Here is a 21,587-nt window from a genome sequence, read left to right on the forward strand (position 1 = left end):
ATGCTACGCATGCTGGTTGAGACTCAAGGGTGCGACTGGGAGCGGTACCTCCCACACCTGCTGTTCGCTTACCGAGAAGTTCCGCAGGCCTCGACGGGGTTCTCCCCCTTCGAGCTCCTGTACGGCAGGAGAGTCCGGGGACCCCTTGGGTTGGTAAGAGAATCCTGGGAAGAGGAGCCGAACCCTTCTGAAGTGTCCATAGTGGAGTATGTCATGCGCTTCCGTGACAAGATGCAGACCTTGACGCAGTTGGTGCATGACAACATGACGCAGGCTCAGGCTGATCAGAAGCACTGGTACGACCAGAACGCCCGGGAGCGGACCTACCACGTGGGTCAAAAGGTGTGGGTGCTGGTCCCCGTACCAACGGATAAGCTTCAGGCAGCCTGGGAGGGCCCGTACGTCGTCCACCAACAGCTCAACCCGGTCACTTACGTGGTCACGCTTGACCACGCTCGGGGTAGGCGAAAGGCCTTTCACGTCAACATGATGAAGGCTCATCACGAACGTGAACCTTTCGTCCTACCGGTCTGCAGCTTGCCCGAAGACGGTGAGGAAGACACCCTCCTGGACATGCTGGCCCAAGCCAAGGCCAATGGGTCCATTGAGGACGTGGAGGTAAGCGCCTCGTTAACTGAACCCCAGCGGTTGCAGTTGCAAACCACACTGGAACCCTTCCGGGTCGTGTTCTCCAACCGACCTGGGAGGACTGAGTTAGCCGTCCACGAGGTGGACACCGGGAATCACGCCCCACTACGGCGAACGCCCTATCGAATCTCTGACCAGGTGCAGCAGATTATGCGCCAAGAGATCGATGAGATGTTACAGCTGGGGGTGATTCGACGGTCAAAGAGCGCGTGGGCATCACCTGTAGTTCTCGTGCCAAAGAAGGACCGGACCACACGGTTCTGCGTGGACTACAGGGGGCTCAACGCCATTACAGCCTCTGACGCGCACCCCATGCCGCGCATCGAGGAGCTGCTTGAGAAGTTAGCTGGCGCAAATTACCTAACAATAATGGATCTGAGTCGGGGATACTGGCAGATTCCCCTGAGCCCTGAGGCACAGGAGAAGTCCGCCTTTATCACACCCTTTGGACTGTACGAGTCCACGGTCATGCCCTGCGGCATGAAGAATGCCCCTGCCACTTTCCAGCGGATGGTCAACCTCCTGCTTCAGGGACTGGAGACGTACGCCGTGGCGTACTTGGATGACATTGCCATCTTCAGTCCCTCCTGGAAGGAACACCTGCAGCATCTCGAGGAGGTGCTCAGGCGAATTCACCAAGCAGGACTGACTATCAAGCCGGGAAAGTGTCAGATGGGCATGAGGGAGGTTCACTACCTGGGGCACCGGGTAGGCGGGAACACCCTGAAGCCAGAGCCTGACAAAGTGGGAGTGATCGTGAACTGGCCCACTCCCGTGACCAAGAAACAGGTGATGTCCTTCTTGGGCACTGCAGGGTACTATAGGCGCTTCGTAAAGCACTATAGTAGCCTGGCAAAACCTTTGACGGACCTCACCAGGAAGAAGCTACCTCACATTGTCAACTGGACAGATGGCTGTGAGGGGGCCTTCCAGGCGTTGAAAACCGCACTGTGCAACGCCCCTGTGTTGAAAGCAGTCGACAGCAGTCGACCGTTCTTGGTGCAGACCGACGCCAGCGAGTTTGGCCTTGGTGCTGTGCTCAGCCAGGTTGACTCGGAGGACCAAGAGCACCCCGTGTTATACCTGAGCCGGAAACTTTTGCCGAGGGAAGTGGCCTACTCCACAATTGAGAAGGAGTGCCTGGCCATAGTCTGGGCCCTGCAGCGCTTGCAGCCCTACTTGTATGGTCACACCTTCACTGTGGTGACCGACCACAACCCTCTGCGCTGGCTAAATGCCATGTGTGGAACCAACGGCAGGTTGCTACGCTGGAGCCTTGCCCTTCAGCAGTTTGACTTCACCATTGAACATAAAACGGGCAAAGAGCATGGGAATGCAGATGGACTCTCCCGCCAGGGTGAACCTACTGAGGTGCCCATGGAGGCATACCGTGGGGTACTGCCTCCCTAGCGCACACCAAAAGGGGGAGGTGTCACGATATGGTATGAAATATCGTATAAGTTTAGTTGCTCGTCAGCTCATGAGGTGGGCTAAACCCCCCCTTCACTAGCTGACTCTACTTGTTTCTCTCTGGGCTACGGACTGTATGCTAGAAGGGGTTTTTATTGCCCTGGGGTCGTAAATTCCAGGCTCAGAGGAAAGTCCCTCACCCCTCCCACCTTCACTAGTCAGAACTGGTAAAGTGGCTCCAAAATTCATGAAAGATCCTTTGTTTGGTTTTGGTACGATATTATGCACCATGTTTACGGTAAGAACACGAAAATATATATTCGTATTCCCACTCGGTGTAGGTACCCATCCCTTTAAACTCGGGCTTCTAACTCCGTCTGGTAAAGAAGTAGGGTTTTCTCTGTAAATATGTATCCCAGATAGGACATATTTGATCTCATTAGAATGCTCACGTTAACCCGAGATGATTGATGGGTTTGTTAGAACTATGACGTGTTTTGTAGTGAAGTTATAGAAATTAGAGAGAATAGTTTAAAGTTTAGGCAGAATGTAGAGAGAGGAGGGTCTGGATAAGCCAGCCCTTCTGTGATGTCAAAGCCTTAAGGTATTAAGTTTGTGGCAGGAGCCCCAGCTCACTCTCTTCTGCTGATTACTCCTGCTGGACTGCTTGTCTTCTGAAGCCAGCAGCACGTCCAAATGAGCTGGGACATATGGAAAAACTCCACTAGCCTGGATGCCTGTCATGCTTTAAACATGTGAGTGTTGCTTTTCTCATTTATTCCCTTTATGTTATAATTACCCATGTACATATTTGCAATTGTCTCATTTGTAACATCTTTATAAACTATTTTTGATAAAGCACTGCCTAATTTTTATGGGATATAATATATATTAGTCCGTTCTCCTGTTCTAAACCGTACCCTAAGTCTTCTGAAGTGAAATACGCTACTGTTACTGTTGTGTTGGGTTAGCTTCGGACCCGTTTAATCGAAGCTGGTGGCAGCGAAAGTGTGCAGACTGTTGAGTGCTGCTGTAGTGACTGCGGGGTTCATAATTATTGTTCCTGCCTGTGTGGGAGTAGTTATCGCGTCGCTGCAGCGTGCCCAATAGCCAGTACATAGCAGGCAGCCTTCCTGGCGACTAATTACCCAGGGTGCAGTACCTAATCTGACCTGAGAGTAAGGGGGGCGCCAGAGAGCTGCAAGTGTTAAGGGGAACTGTAAGCGGGATATACATAAATCCCTGCAGTTCGTGGTATATAGAAAAGCAGTGGGATACCTAGAATAAGCCCCTGCTGTAAACTAAGAGGTCAATAGCCTTGTGTGTGGTTTTTCATCACATCGTGGAGTGGAGGGATAACCAAGATAAGCCCCCCTGCACATGTGATAGCCGTCTGTTGGCCTAAAGTCACCTCAATCCGAGACGTAGGGGTGACGGTCACGGTGTGAATCCTGACCCATTGGTGACAGCGGTCAGGGGGAATCGTGACATACATACATTCATTACATTAATGATCCTGAGTTACATCCTCTATTATACTCCAGAGCTGCACTCACTATTCTGCTGGTGCAGTCACTGTGTACATACATTACATTACTGATCCTGAGTTACATCCTGTATTATACTCCAGAGCTGCACTCACTATTCTGCTGGTGCAGTCACTGTGTACATACATTACATTACTGATCCTGAGTTACATCCTGTATTATACTCCAGAGCTGCACTCACTATTCTGCTGGTGCAGTCACTGTGTACATACATTACATTAATGATCCTGAGTTACATCCTGTAAGATGAAATTCAAAAGCAAAAATGTGTCCCTTCAAAGTGAGTACACCAGACTTGTCAGGTCCAAGAAAGCTGTTTAATAGTTCTTCCTTAATCTTGTGTTTACGGCTCCGGTATCTGCGCATTCCTCCTGACTAATGAAGGAAGCCATTGTGCTACATTTACGTAATACAGGACCTAGAGGGTTCAAGGAGAACACAGTCAGTGTGTTTCTCTGATACAGGTGAGCTCACGTGCCTGCTGGGAGTTGTAGTTGTAGAATCCCAATCGGAAAGCTTTGTTACAGATTTTAATAGAACGACATCACACCCTAAAATGGCGAACAATTGGCCTCAAAGATTAAGAAAAATATCTGTCCTTCAGTAAAGCCCTTAATGATAAGAAAAACAGTTTACCCAGTCACTCCTCCCAGCATAATCCCATCAGCTCCCATTGTCCCCCGGTCCATTGTTTCCACCATACACAGATCAGATTCCCAGATGCAGGAGAGGCCGGTAACCTTGTCATTCTGATTAATAAGCAACTGCACTAATCCCAGAGAAGTCACCACCTGAAAGGTAAATGTATCCGAGGCCGCAGGTAAACAATCACTGCCCTGATCTGTTCTCCACAAGTCACTGACATTCCAAGATGGAGACCCTTCACCCGGAACCACGGCTCGCGGAACAAGCGCCCCACCACCACCAAGGAACAGGCTGTGTCTCCTCTGCTCCAGCATGAACCCCAAGAATAAGGCAGCGTTCACACAGGCGAGGTTTACACCCCAACCACCCCTGCAAAACAGGAGGCTATAATGTCATCTCTCCTCCTGTACTTGTGTATGCCTTGTTTTACTCCTGTTTATTGTACTTGTCTATATTTGCCCTGTTCACATGTAAAGCGCCATGGAATAAATGGCGCTATAAAAATGTATAATATAATAATAATAATAATAATAATAATAATGAGGTCATGCATCGTTTTGGGGCATAAATGCCTCCTGGAGGCGGACACACGGATGTACGACAGAGCACACCTTGACTGTCGGTACCATCGAGGAATAGGTCCGAATAGAGTTTAGCAGGAGTCTCGGATCTAAGTCCTGACGGGGCCACTGTACGGATAACAAACGCAATGCGAAAGTACCCAAGTGACAAGCACATCTCCCTACATAAAAAGGGACTATAACTACTATAATACTGCCCCTATGTACAAGAATATAACTACTATAATACTGCCCCTATGTACAAGAATATAACTACTATAATACTGCCCCTATGTACAAGAATATAACTACTATAATACTGCCCTTATGTACAAGAATATAACTACTACTAGATGGTGGCCCGATTCTAACGCATTGGGTATTCTAGAATATGTATGTATGTATATAGCAGCCACATAGTATATAGCACAGGCCACGTAGTATATAGCAAATACTACGTGGCCTGTGCTATATACTACGTGGCCTGTGCTATATACATACATACTGTAGAATACCCGATGCGATAACAGCCCAAACAGTATACAACACAGCCCAAACAGTATACAACACAGCCCAAACAGTATACAACACAGCCCAAACAGTATACAACACAGCCCAAACAGTATACAACACAGCCCAAACAGTATACAACACAGCCTGTTATGGACCTGGTGGTTAGGAGCACCCGGAACGACCTGATGGTTAAACTCACACAGGACAAGCTCTGGGAAGTGGGAGCTCTGCTGACCGCAACCACTAATCCTATCACACAACTAGAAATAGCCGTGGAGCGCTCCTGACCAGGCCTAGACGCCTCTTCACAGCCTAAGAGCTAACTAGCCCTAGTGACAGAAAATAAAGCCTACCTTGCCTCAGAGAAATTCCCCAAAGGAAAAGGCAGCCCCCCACATATATTGACTGTGAGTTAAGATGAAAGTCACAAACACAGAAATGAAACAGGTTTCAGCAAAGGGAGGCACGACTTAAGGCCCCTTCACATTAAGCGACGCTGCAGCGATACCGACAACGATCCGGATCGCTGCAGTGTCGCTGTTTGGTCGCTGGAGAGCTGTCACACAGACAGCTCTCCAGCGACCAACGATGCCGGTAACCAGGGTAAACATCGGGTAACTAAGCGCAGGGCCGCGCTTAGTAACCCGATGTTTACCCTGGTTACCATGCTAAAAGTAAAAAAAAAACAAACACTAGATACTTACCTACCGCTGTCTGTCCTCCAGCGCTGCGCTCTGCTTCTCTGCTCTCCTCCTGTACTGTCTGTGAGCCGGAAAGCAGAGCGGTGACGTCACCGCTCTGCTTTCCGGCTCACAGCCAGTACAGGAGGAGTGCAGAGCACAGCGCTGGAGGACAGACGGCTGTAGGTAAGTATGTAGTGTTTGTTTGTTTTTTTACTTTTAGCATGGTAACCAGGGTAAACATCGGGTTACTAAGCGCGGCCCTGCGCTTAGTTACCCGATGTTTACCCTGGTTACCAGTGAAGACATCGCTGGATCGGTGTCACACACGCCGATCCAGCGATGTCAGCAGGAGTCCAGCGACGAAATAAAGTTCTGGACTTTATTCAGCGACCAACGATCTCCCAGCAGGGGCCTGATCGTTGGTCGCTGTCACACATAACGATTTCATTAACGATATCGTTGCTACGTCACAAATAGCAACGATATCGTTAACAATATCGTTATGTGTGAAGGTACCTTTACTAAACAGACTGAGGATAGGAAAGGTATCTTTGCGATCAGCACAAAAAACTACAAAAAGACCACGCAGAGTGTGCCACTCTGCATCCCAGAGCATCCAGCTAGCGAGACAAAATCATGATAACAAGCTGGACAAGGAAACAATGAACAAATAATTAACTGGCAGGGACTAAAGGCCCCGTCACACATAGCGAGATCGCTAGCGAGATCGCTGCTGAGTCACAAGTTTTGTGACGCAACAGCGATCTCAGTAGCGATCTCGCTATGTGTGACACGTACCAGCGATCAGGCCCCTGCTGTGAGATCGCTGGTCGTGTCGGAATGGCCTGGACCATTTTTTGATCGTTGAGGTCCCGCTGACATCGCTGAATCGGCGTGTGTGACGCCGATTCAGCGATGTCTTCGCTGGTAACCAGGGTAAACATCGGGTAACTAAGCGCAGGGCCGTGCTTAGTAACCCGATGTTTACCCTGGTTACCATCGTTAAAGTAAAAAAAAAAAAAACGCTACATACTTACCTACCGCTGTCTGTCCCCGGCGCTGTGCTCTGCTCTCCTCCTGCACTGGCTGTGAGCGCCGGTCAGCCGGAAAGCAGAGCGGTGACGTCACCGCTCTGCTTTCCGGCCGCTGTGCTCACAGCCAAACCAGAGAAGCAGAGCGCCGGGGACAGACAGCGGTAGGTAAGTATGTAGCGTTTGTTTTTTTTTACTTTAACGATGGTAACCAGGGTAAACATCGGGTTACTAAGCGCGGCCCTGCGCTTAGTTACCCGATGTTTACCCTGGTTACCGGGGACCTCGGGATCGTTGGTCGCTGGAGAGCTGTCTGTGTGACAGCTCTCCAGCGATCAAACAGCGACGCTGCAGCGATCCGGATCGTTGTCTGTATCGCTGCAGCGTCGCTATGTGTGACGGGGCCTTTAGCTTCTGCTGGAGTAGACAGGTCACCAAAAAGATCCAAGAGCGAACTGAACCAGTACAAGAACATTGACAGCTGGCATGGAGTAACGATCAGAGTGGAGTTAAATAGAGCAGCCAACCAAAGACTAAACTACGTCACCTGTGGAAGGAACCTCAGAAGCAGCAGCTCCACTCACAGCCACCAGAGGGAGTCCATGGACAGAACTCGCCGAAGTACCATTCATGACCACAGGAGGGAGTTCGACAACAGAATTCACAACAACAGCCCAAACAGTATATAACACAGCCCAAACCGTATATAACACAGCCCAAACAGTAGGGCTGTGGAGTCGGAGTCGTGGAGTCGGTAGAAATGTACTGACTCCAGCTTTAAAAAAAATAAAATAAATGTATTAATATTTCATAATTGAACTTTCATATGAATTTTATAAATGTTACTGAAATATATATGTTCTATCAAACTATGAACAGTGATAAGCAGTTCTGCTGGAGATAGAGACATTTCTTACTTCTTGTGTGTCACTGTTCTCCACTGCCCTTATCTAATCTTATACTTGGTTAACCTCATGCTGCCCCAACCCCCTACTTACAATGTAGTAAACTGAAAGTGAAAATGTGTTGCAAATTCTTAGTAGTAAAGCTCCTCCTCTAGACTAGATGTTTGGTGTGTGTCTTCCAAGCATCTCACAGCTGCTACTCAGACTAAGAAGTATTATCCTTTCAACAAACTTTGCATCAGTTAACTGAGTACATGAGGAATAACAGTATTACTGACCACTATATCAGTTGTACGACCTGGCAATAATTTTGTACAATTGTTTTTAGGAAAAACAATGGTCATTTGGATTGTGAAAGCAGAATTAAAAACCTGAGAATGTCAAAGAAGCGTCACATTAAATCAGCTGTATTTGAACATTTCACCATCATTCAAGATAGAAAACATTATGTCAGTGTATGACAAATGATCCAGCCGAAAACAAATGCTGTGAAGCCAAGATCAGTGCATATTCAGGCAAAGATAAAAATGCTCCTACCAGAGCTTCTAATCTAATGAGACATTTACAGCGCTTTCATCCAGAAGTACTGAAAGCAGTGGATGAGAAAGACTGCATCCAAAACAATGAACCAGTGCCCAGCTCTTCCAGCCAAACAAAGGAGCAGAGAACTTTGCAGCCATCAGTTGCAAGATATTTTGTCAGTGACAAAGTTACTGTGAAAATGACAGATACATTTAAAAAAAAACAGAACATAGAGCTTGTTGTAAAGGATAGTGTGCCTATTTCATTATTTTCACAACCAGCTTTTGTGTGTCTGAATAGGGAAATGGCCCGCAAGCTTGGTGTTTCTCTGGAGAGAGACAGTATTAGAAAATTAGTAATCGAAGAAGCTTTTAAACAAAAGGAAGAACTTAAAAAAACTCTCAAGGGACGCTTTCTGTTTCTTAAAATGGATGCCTGCACACGTCACAGAGTGAACTATTTTGCCATCAATGTCCGATTTGTTTGTGACAAATGTTTGAAATAGAGGAACACAGTATTGTAACTGAGGAGCAAACTAAAGTTGCTTCAGATGAACAGCAACATGATAGTTTAGATGATCTTGTTGAAACTGTCAATACGTTCTCTCATTCATCGCATGCGCTGTGTTGTGCATACGCTACAGCCGGCTATAAGAGACAGTCTGCAGGAAGGACATGCTGCTGCACTGATTGGCAAGGTGAGAACATTGGCTACTGTTGCCAGAACCCCTAAAGTTGACTCAATTTTGAAGGGACGTGCTGGAAAAGGGGCAATTATTGATCCAGCCACACGATGGGGCAGTACTTACTTAACCCCTTTACCCCCAAGGGTGGTTTGAACGTTAATGACCGGGCCAATTTTTTACAATTCTGACCACTGTCCCTTTATGAGGTTATAACTCTGGAACGCTTCAACGGATCCCGGTGATTCTGACAATGTTTTCTCGTGACATATTGTACTTCATGATAGTGGTAAAATTTCTTTGATGTTACCTGCGTTTGTGAAAAAAAAAAGAAATTTGGCGAAAATTTTGAACATTTCGCAATTTTCCAACTGAATTTTTATGCCCTTAAATCACAGAGATATGTCACACAAAATACTTAATAAGTAACATTTCCCACATGTCTACTTGACATCAGCACAATATTGGAACAACATTTTTTTTTTTTTTTGTTAGGGAGTTATAAGGGTTAAAAGTTGACCAGCAATTTCTCATTTTTACAACACCATTTTTTTTTTTAGGGACCACATCTCATTTGAAGTCATTTTGAGGGGTCTATATGATAGAAAATACCCAAGTGTGACACCATTCTAAAAACTGCACCCCTCAAGGTGCTCAAAACCACATTCAAGGAGTTTATTAACCCTTCAGGTGTTTCACAGGAATTGTTGGAATGTTTAAATAAAAATGAACATTTAAATTTTTTTTTCACAAAAATTATCTTTTCGCCCCCAATTTTTTATTTTCTTAAGGGTAAGAGAAGAAATTGGACCCCAAAAGTTGTTGTACAATTTGTCCTGACTACGCTGATACCCCATATGTGGGGGTAAACCACTGTTTGGGCACACCGCAGAGCTCGGAAGGGAAGGAGCGCCATTTGACTTTTCAATGCAAAATTGACAAGAATTGAGATGGGACACCATGTTGCGTTTGGAGAGCCACTGATGTGCCTAAACATTGAAACCCCCCACAAGTGACACCATTTTGGAAAGTAGACCCCCTAAGGAACTTATCTGGATGTGTGGTGAGCACTTTGACCCACCAAGGGCTTCACAGAAGTTTATAATGCAGAGCCGTAAAAATAAAACAAATTTTTTCACACAAAAATTATTTTTTAGCCCCCAGTTTTGTATTTTCCCGAGGGTAACAGGAGAAATTGGACCCCAAAAATTGTTGTCCAATTTGTCCTGAGTGCGCTGATACCCCATATGTGGGGGGAAACCACCGTTTGGGCGCATGGGAGGGCTCGGAAGGGATGGAGCGCCATTTGGAATGCAGACTTAGATGGAATGGTCTGCAGGCGTCACATTGCGTTTGCAGAGCCCCTAATGTACCTAAATAGTAGAAACCCCCCACAAGTGACACCATTTTGGAAACTAGACCCCCTAAGGAACTCATCTAGATGTGATGCGAGAGATTTGAACCACCAAGTGTTTCACTACAGTTTATAACGCAGAGCCGCGCAAATAAAAAAAATTTTTTCCACAAAAATTATTTTTTTAGCCCCCAGTTTTGTATTTTCCCAAGGGTAACAGGAGAAATTGGACCCCAAAAGTTGTCCAATTTGTCCTGAGTATGCCGATACCCGATATGTTGGGGTAAACCCGTGTTTGGGCACACGGGAGAGCTGGGAAGGGAAGAAGCACTTTTAGTTTTTCAACACAGAATTGGCTGGAATTGAGATCAGACGCCATGTCGCGTTTGGAGAGCCCCTGATGTGCCTAAACAGTGGAAACCCCCAATTATAACTGAAACCCTAATCCAAACACACCCCTAACCCTAATTCCAACGGTAACCCTAACCACACCCCTAACCCTGACACACCCCTAACCCTAATCCCAACCCTATTCCCAACTGTAAATGTAACCTAAACCCTAACTAACTTTAGCCCCAACCCTAACTGTAGCCTTAACCCTAACCCTAGCCCTAACCCTAACCCTAGCGGGAAAATGGAAATAAATACATTTTTTTAAATTTTTCCTTAACTAAGGGGGTGATGAAGGGGGTTTGATTTACTTTTATAGCGGGTTTTTTAGCGGATTTTTATGATTGGCAGCCGTCACACACTGAAAGACGCTTTTTATTGCAAAAAATATTTTTTGCGTTACCACAGTTTTGAGAGCTATAATTTCCATATTTTGGTCCACAGAGTCATCTGAGGTTTTGTTTTTTGCGGAACGAGTTGACGTTTTTATTGGTAACATTTTTGGGCACGTGACTTTTTTTATCGCTTTTTATTCCGATTTTTGTGAGGCAGAATGACCAAAAACCAGCTATTCATGAATTTCTTTTGGGGGAGGCGTTTATACCGTTCCGCGTTTGGTAAAATTGATAAAGCAGTTTTATTCTTCGGGTCAGTACGATTACAGCGACACCTCATTTATATCTTTTTTTATGCTTTGGCGCTTTTATACGATAAAAACTATTTTATAGAAAAAATAATTATTTTTGCATCGCTTTATTCTGAAGACTAACTTTTTTATTTTTTGCTGATGCTGTATGGCAGCTCGTTTTGTGCGGGACAAGATGACGCTTTCAGCGGTACCATGGTTATTTATATCTCTTTTTAATCGCGTGTTATTCCACTTTTTGTTCGGCGGTATGATAAAGCGTTTTTTGCCTCATTTCTTACGGTGTTTACTGAAGGGGGTTAACTAGTGGGACAGTTTTATAGGTCGGGTCGTTACGGACGTAGTGATACTAAATATGTGTACTTTTATTGTTGGTTTGTTTTTTATTTAGATAAAGAAATGTATTTATGGGAATATTTTTTTTCATTATTTAGGATTTTTTTTTATTTATTTTTTTACACGTGTGTACATTTTTTTTTTTTTTTACTTTTCTTACTTTGTCCCAGGGGGGGACATCACATATCGCTGATCTGACAGTTTGCACAGCACTGTCAGATCACTGATCTGACTAAGGCTGGGGTCACATTGCGTTTTGGTCAGAGAGCTAAGGGACAGCGTTGCACGGCGAAATTAACGCCATGCAACGCGTCCGTTAGCGCTCCCATTGCCCGCAATGTACCAGCGCATTGCTAGCACGTGTCATTTTCGGCACGCGCTAGCGACGCGCCAGTCTTTTGTAGCGCGCCTAGGACGCTGCTTGCAGCGTCCGCGGCGCGCCCGAGGTCCGTTCCCCGCTCTCGCAGATCGGGGATCTGCGAGAGCGGGGACGTTAACGCGACCCCGAAACGCGGCCCTTTAAAAACATTGCGTTAGCGCAATCCGCTAGCGCTAAACGGATTGCACTAACGCAATGTGACCCTAGCCTTACAGTGCTGCAGGCTTCACAGTGCCTGCTCTGAGCAGGCTCTGTGAAGCCACCTCCCTCCCTGCAGGACCCGGATGCCGCGGCCATCTTGGATCCGGGCCTGGAGCAGGGAGGGAGGTAAGGAGACCCTTGCAGCAACACGATCACATCACATTGCTGCGGGGGCCTCAGGGCAGCCTGCAGGGAGCCCCCTCCCTGCGCGATGCTTCCCTGTACCGCTGGCACACCGCAATCATGTTTGATCGCGATGTGCCGGGGGTTAATGTGCCGGGGGCAGTCCATGACCGCTCCTGGCACATAGCGCCGGATGTCAGCTACGATAGGCAGCTGACACCCGGCCGCGATTGGCCGCGCTCCCCCCGTGAGCGTGGCCGATCGCTCTGGACGTACTATTCCGTCCTTGGGAAGTAGGGCCCACCTCACATGGACGGAATAGTACGTCCAGTGGCAGAAAGGGGTTAATGATTCAGCGCTTGGTTGAACTGAAAACCTTTCTTGTAGACATGGCTAACCCTCAACTGACGCTAAATGAAAGTCAGTGGAATCAGGTGACTGAGCTGGAAAAATTGCTAGAGCACCCATTTACAGTGACTAAAAAAATGACAAGCAGAGGACTTAACTCCAGGTATGTTCTTAAAGGAGTGGAAGAACCTGATGTTTCGCCTGTCCCAAAGAGGAGGGATAATTGCAAGTGGCATTGCTGCATCAATGAAACGGAGAGAGGAGCTACTATTACAGAATAACATTTTTTTGGCAGCTGTTTATGTAGACCCAATGCATCGGATTCTTCTAGATGATCAACAGCTAACTAAAGGAAAAGAAGCTCTGTTTGAAATCGCAGTAAGGATGAAAGGGTTCAGAACAGTCAGGAGGAACAAGAAGAATTTGGTCGATCTGCAGCATCTTCACCCTCATCAACTGATGAAGATTTTAATTTAAAAAAATATTTGGATCACAAGGACCGTGCAAAGCGTTCCCGCATAGAAGAGTCATCCCCATCACAGAACACGGCCAGGACATTTCAGCAGAATCTTTCATGTGCACTAAAAGAACTTGAGAAATTTGACCGTTCATCAAAAATAACAACAAGCGATTCCTCTGTATCCGGACATTGTCAGAGATGTTGCCCGAGTGGTCACTGCTTTGCCACCAACCCAAGTTAGTGTGGAGCGGTCGTTCTCTGCTCTCAGAATAATTAGATCAGATTTGAGGGCATCCATGAAGGAGGATCTGACAGAGGCAATACTTTACTGAGGACAAATTTATAGATTTCTTCTAATTAACTGCAGAACAGTGTTTATTGCATATTTACTTACAAAAGTTTAGAAAAGTTTATAAAAGTTATTTGCTATATTCTAATTGTATTCTAATAAATACAGGTCCTTCTCAAAAAATTAGCATATAGTGTTAAATTTGATTATTTACCATAATGTAATGATTACAATTAAACTTTCATATATTATAGATTCATTATCCACCAACTGAAATTTGTCAGGTCTTTTATTGTTTTAATACTGATGATTTTGGCATACAACTCCTGATAACCCAAAAAACCTGTCTCAATAAATTAGCATATCAAGAAAAGGTTCTCTAAACGACCTATTACCCTAATCTTCTGAATCAACTAATTAACTCTAAACACATGCAAAAGATACCTGAGGCTTTTATAAACTCCCTGCCTGGTTCATTACTCAAAACCCCCATCATGGGTAAGACTAGCGACCTGACAGATGTCAAGAAGGCCATCATTGACACCCTCAAGCAAGAGGGTAAGACCCAGAAAGAAATTTCTCAACAAATAGGCTGTTCCCAGAGTGCTGTATCAAGGCACCTCAATGGTAAGTCTGTTGGAAGGAAACAATGTGGCAGAAAACGCTGTACAACGAGAAGAGGAGACCGGACCCTGAGGAAGATTGTGGAGAAGGACCGATTCCAGACCTTGGGGAACCTGAGGAAGCAGTGGACTGAGTCTGGTGTGGAAACATCCAGAGCCACCGTGCACAGGCGTGTGCAGGAAATGGGCTACAGGTGCCGCATTCCCCAGGTAAAGCCACTTTTGAACCATAAACAGCGGCAGAGGCGCCTGACCTGGGCTACAGAGAAGCAGCACTGGACTGTTGCTAAGTGGTCCCAAGTACTTTTTTCTGATGAAAGCAAATTTTGCATGTCATTCGGAAATCAAGGTGCCAGAGTCTGGAGGAAGACTGGGGAGAAGGAAATGCCAAAATGCCTGAAGTCCAGTGTCAAGTACCCACAGTCAGTGATGGTGTGGGGTGCCATGTCAGCTGCTGGTGTTGGTCCACTGTGTTTCATCAAGGGCAGGGTCAATGCAGCTAGCTATCAGGAGATTTTGGAGCACTTCATGCTTCCATCGGCTGAAATGCTTTATGGAGATGAAGATTTCATTTTTCAGCACGACCTGGCACCTGCTCACAGTGCCAAAACCACTGGTAAATGGTTTACTGACCATGGTATTACTGTGCTCAATTGGCCTGCCAACTCTCCTGACCTGAACCCCATAGAGAATCTGTGGGATATTGTGAAGAGAAAGTTGAGAGACGCAAGACCCAACACTCTGGATGAGCTTAAGGCGGCTATTGAAGCATCCTGGGCCTCCATAACATCTCAGCAGTGTCACAGGCTGATTGCCTCCATGCCACGCCGCATTGAAGCAGTCATTTCTGCCAAAGGATTCCCGACCAAGTATTGAGTGCATAACTGAACATTATTATTTGATGGTTTTTTGTTTGTTATTAAAAAACACTTTTATTTGATTGGATGGGTGAAATATGCTAATTTATTGAGACAGGTTTTTTGGGTTATCAGGAGTTGTATGCCAAAATCATCAGTATTAAAACAATAAAAGACCTGACAAATTTCAGTTGGTGGATAATGAATCTATAATATATGAAAGTTTAATTGTAATCATTACATTATGGTAAATAATGAAATTTAACACCATATGCTAATTTTTTGAGAAGGACCTGTATAGTTTTTGCTCTAAGTGGTCTGATTACTTATATGATGGTGAGAAACTGAATAAGCAAGATGTTATTATTTAACAGTAAATTTATTGTAGGAGTCGGAACCTGATAAAATCCAGGAGTCGGAGTCGCAACTGTGGCTTACTGACTCCACAGCCCTGCCAAACAGCGCATCACGCAGCCCACGCTGTATCTAACAAAGCCCAAGCAGTATTTAGCAGTGTGGGCACCATATCCCTGTAAAAAAAATAAATAAATTAAAATAAAAAAAATATTTATATTCTCAACCCCTAGGATCCAGCGAAACTCTGGCGATGCGCGCGCGGCTGCCATCTTCCGTTCCCAGGATGCATTGCGAAATTACCCAGATGACTTAGCGGTCTCGTGAGACCGCTAAATCTTCTGGGTAATTTCGCAATGCATCTCTGGGAACGGAAGATGGCGGCCGGTGCGAGCGCATCGTCGGACAACGGAAGGTGAGAATAGCAGGTTTTTTAAATTCTTTTTAACATTACATCTTTTTACTATTGATGCTGCATAGGCAGCATCAATAGTAAAAAAGTTGGGGACACACAGGGTTAATAGCAGCGGTAACGGAGTGCGGTACCCGCGGCATAACACGGTCCATTACCGCCGGCATTAACCCTGTGTGAGCGGTGAGTGGAGGGGATTACAGAGCGGGCGTCGGGCAGTGAGTGCAGGGGAGGGACTAATCGGACTGTGCCCATCGCTGGTTGGTCACGGCAGCCATGACAGGCAGCTGCCGAGACCAATCAGCGACACAGGATTTCCGTTACGGAAGTTGCCGACAGAAAGACGGAAGTACCCCTTAGACAATTATATGTATATATTAATGCTCCTATGTACAAGAATATAACTACTATAATACTGCCCCTATGTACAAGAATATAACTACTATAATACTGCTCCTATGTACAAGAATATAACTACTATAATACTGCCCCTATATACAAGAATATAACTACTATAATACTGCTCCTATGTACAAGAATATAACTACTATAATACTGCCCCTATATACAAGAATATAACTACTATAATACTGCCCCTATGTACAAGAATATAACTACTATAATACTGACCCTATATACAAGAATATAACTACTATAATACTGCCCCTATGTACAAGAATATAACTACTATAATACTGCCCCCTATGTACAAGAATATAACTACAATAATACTGCCCCTATGTACAAGAATATAACTACTATAATACTGCCCCTATGTACAAGAATATAACTACAATAATACTGCCCCTATGTACAAGAATATAACTACTATAATACTGACCCTATATACAAGAATATAACTACTATAATACTGCCCCCTATGTACAAGAATATAACTACAATAATACTGCCCCTATGTACAAGAATATAACTACTATAATACTGACCCTATATACAAGAATATAACTACTATAATACTGCCCCTATGTACAAGAATATAACTACTATAATACTGCCCCCTATGTACAAGAATATAACTACAATAATACTGCCCCTATGTACAAGAATATAACTACTATAATACTGCCCCTATGTACAAGAATATAACTACTATAATACTGCCCCTATGTACAAGAATATAACTACTATAATACTGCTCCTATGTACAAGAATATAACTACTATAATACTGCCCCTATATACAAGAATATAACTACAATAATACTGCCCCTATGTACAAGAATATAACTACTATAATACTGCTCCTATGTACAAGAATATAACTACTATAATACTGCTCCTATGTACAAGAATATAACTACTATAATACTGCCCCCTATGTACAAGAATATAACTACTATAATACTGCTCCTATGTACAAGAATATAACTACTATAATACTGCCCCTATGTACAAGATTATAACTACTATAATACTGCTCCTATATACAAGAATATAACTACTGTAATACTGCCCCCTATGTACAAGAATATAACTACTATAATACTGCTCCTATGTACAAGAATATAACTACTATAATACTGCCCCTATGTACAAGATTATAACTACTATAATACTGCTCCTATATACAAGAATATAACTACTATAATACTGCTCCTATGTACAAGAATATAACTACTATAATACTGCTCCTATGTACAAGAATATAACTACTATAATACTGCCTCCTATGTACAAGAATATAACTACTATAATACTGCCTCCTATGTACAATATAACTACTATAATACTGCCTCTGTACAAGAATATAACTACTATAATACTGCCCCTATATACAAGAATATAGCTACTATAATACTGCCCCTATGTACAAGAATATAACTACTATAATACTGCCCCCTATGTACAAGAATATAACTACTATAATACTGCCCCTATATACAAGAATATAACTACTATAATACTGCCCCTATGTACAAGAATATAGCTACTATAATACTGCCCCTATGTACAAGAATAGAACTACTATAATACTGCCCCTATGTACAAGAATATACTATAATACTGCCCCCTATGTACAAGAATATAACTACTATAATACTGCCCCCTATGTACAAGAATATAACTACTATAATACTGCTCCTATGTACAAGAATATAACTACTATAATACTGCCCCTATGTACAAGAATATAACTACTATAATACTGCCCCTATGTACAAGAATATAACTACTATAATACTGCCCCCTATGTACAAGAATATAACTACTATAATACTGCTCCTATGTACAAGAATATAACTACTATAATACTGCCCCCTATGTACAAGAATATAACTACTATAATACTGCCCCTATATACAAGAATATAACTACTATAATACTGCCCCTATGTACAAGAATATAGCTACTATAATACTGCCCCTATGTACAAGAATAGAACTACTATAATACTGCCCCTATGTACAAGAATATACTATAATACTGCCCCCTATGTACAAGAATATAACTACTATAATACTGCTCCTATGTACAAGAATATAACTACTATAATACTGCTCCTATGTACAAGAATATAACTACTATAATACTGCTCCTATGTACAGGAATATAACTGATATAATACTGCCCCTATGTACAAGAATATAACTACTATAATACTGCTCCTATGTACAAGAATATAACTACTATAATACTACTCCTATGTACAAGAATATAACTACTATAATACTGCTCCTATGTACAAGAATATAACTACTATAATACTGCTCCTATGTACAAGAATATAACTACTATAATACTGCTCCTATGTACAAGAATATAACTACTATAATACTGCCCCTATGTACAAGATTATAACTACTATAATACTGCTCCTATGTACAAGAATATAACTACTATAATACTGCCCCTATGTACAAGATTATAACTACTATAATACTGCCCCTATGTGCAAGAATATAACTACTATAATACTGCCCCTATGTGCAAGAATATAACTACTATAATACTGCCCCTATGTACAAGAATATACCTACTATAATACTGCCCCTATGTACAAGAATATAACTACTATAATACTGCTCCTATGTACAAGAATATAACTACTATAATACTGCTCCTATGTACAAGAATATAACTACTATAATACTGCTCCTATGTACAAGAATATAACTACTATAATACTGCTCCTATGTACAAGAATATAACTACTATAATACTGCCCCTATGTACAAGATTATAACTACTATAATACTGCTCCTATGTACAAGAATATAACTACTATAATACTGCCCCTATGTACAAGATTATAACTACTATAATACTGCCCCTATGTACAAGATTATAACTACTATAATACTGCCCCTATGTGCAAGAATATAACTACTATAATACTGCCCCTATGTGCAAGAATATAACTACTATAATACTGCCCCTATGTGCAAGAATATAACTACTATAATACTGCCCCCTATGTACAAGAATATAACTACTATAATACTGCTCCTATGTACAGGAATATAACTACTATAATACTGTCCCTATGTACAAGAATATAACTACTATAATACTGCTCCTATGTACAAGAATATAACTACTATAATACTGCTCCTATGTACAAGAATATAACTACTATAATACTGCCCCTATGTACAAGAATATAACTACTATAATACTGCCCCTATGTGCAAGAATATAACTACTATAATACTGCCCCCTATGTACAAGAATATAACTACTATAATACTGCCCCTATGTACAAGAATATAACCACTATAATACTGCCCCTATGTACAGGAATATAACTACTATAATACTGCCCACTATGTACAGGAATATAACTACTATAATACTGCCCCCTATGTACAAGAATATAACTACTATAATACTGCCCCTATGTACAAGAATATAACCACTATAATACTGCCCCTATGTACAAGAATATAACTACTATAATACTGCCCCTATGTACAAGAATATAACCACTATAATACTGCCCCTATGTACAAGAATATAACTACTATAATACTGCCCCTATGTACAAGAATATAACCACTATAATACTGCCCCTATGTACAAGAATATAACTACTATAATACTGCCCCTATGTACAAGAATATAACCACTATAATACTGCCCCTATGTACAAGAATATAACCACTATAATGCTGCCCCTATGTACAGGAATATAACTACTATAATACTGCTCCTATGTACAAGAATATAACTACTATAATGCTGCCCCTATGTACAGGAATATAACTACTATAATACTGCCCCCTATGTACAAGAATATAACTACTATAATACTGCCCCTATGTACAGGAATATAACTGATATAATACTGCTTCCCATGTATAGACGGTGACCCCGGTGTTGCACACAGTGACGCACGCCCTCCTGATAACAGAGGAATAAGTGACTTATTCTGTCTCTGAACAAACAAAGCTTTGGGTAACTCCATAGTGAGCGCTGACAGAATCGGAGGCACAGACGCTACACGAAGAACGGCCATAGTGCGCGGGTTACTGCCACATAGGGGGTCACAGGCCCATTACAGGCTGCGGAGGCCCCCTACATGTCTACAGGGGCAAGAGGGAATGGAGAAAAAAATGAAATAAAAGCTAGACATGGGAGAGGGGAGCGCACGGGCTCCGCATACAGCGCACGTACAGCGCATGGGCTCCGCATACAGCGCACGGGCTCCGCATACAGCGCACGGGCTCCGCATACAGCGCACGGGCTCCGCATACAGCGCACGGGCTCCGCATACAGCTCGGCCCTCACCCTTCACACACAATGCTCATACATGAAGCAACATCTTTCCCCCTACAACTAAACAAAGCACGCCACCATCTTGCTACACCCAGTGCTCCACGTGTCTACGTACACCCGGAAGTGCCCCCGTCACCATCTTCCTACACCCAACGCCCCCCGCAGCGATGACCTCTCTGAAGGCCATTCCCGTCCCGCCGCGCAGCGGTCACACACACGGGCAGAGCGCGGCCCGCCACATCTCCGCCGTATCACACTCACAGTGCGGACGCTTCTCCCGGTATTTCTTATGGACAAACATCTTGCGCGTTCCTCTTCCGGGAGCATTAGGCTGGGCTTTATAAAGACGATGAGAACTACACCTCCCGGCACGCATCGCGAGACCACAGTGACGTTGTGACGTTACGCGAGAGACGGCTACAAGAGGGAGAAGTTATAGGGGAAGTACTAGTCACGTGTCTGTCTCCAGCGCAGCGGACATTTTGTTGAGGTTTTACTTTTTTTTTTCTTATATTCTCTGTTTTGAGCTTCCTGCACTGCACAGGGGCCCTATGCGCCTTCCCTAGGAATGCTCTTAGGATTACTCCTTACGCCCATTATTTTTTAAAGCAGGATTATTATGGCCCATTTTTACTTTTGAACTTTATTATTCACAGATTTATATAAGAATCACTATTTTTTTATCAGTGACTCCAAATATGTTAATTTTATTAATTTATCCACTGGTTAAAACGGAAGTCTATTATTTGTATATATAATTTTGCATTCTTTGCAATTTAGTTTTTTATAGTTTTTTTTACATCATATTATTCTTTATACATTGTAATGCTGCAGTGACGTTATCTATTCTGATGCCAGAGATAGGACTGCTTCACATGTGGCAAAACCAAATACATTACATATTTATATATATATATTTATGTATATATATAT

General features: G+C 43.4%; 1 protein-coding gene across 1 annotated transcript in view; it reads right to left on the bottom strand.

The window, feature by feature from the left end:
* Positions 1 to 21,032, bottom strand: part of GSK3A (glycogen synthase kinase 3 alpha) — a 41,635-nt gene extending 20,603 nt beyond the window's left edge. Inside the window, exon 1 of the mRNA XM_069741852.1 lies at positions 20,916 to 21,032. Coding sequence (XP_069597953.1) covers positions 20,916 to 21,030 — 115 coding nt within the window. The 5' untranslated portion in view covers positions 21,031 to 21,032. The remainder of the gene's footprint in view (positions 1 to 20,915) is intronic.
* Between the last annotated feature and the right edge of the window lie 555 nt (positions 21,033 to 21,587).

This window comes from Ranitomeya imitator, chromosome 10 (genome assembly GCF_032444005.1).
Source record: "Ranitomeya imitator isolate aRanImi1 chromosome 10, aRanImi1.pri, whole genome shotgun sequence".
NCBI classification, from domain to species: Eukaryota; Metazoa; Chordata; class Amphibia; order Anura; family Dendrobatidae; genus Ranitomeya; species Ranitomeya imitator.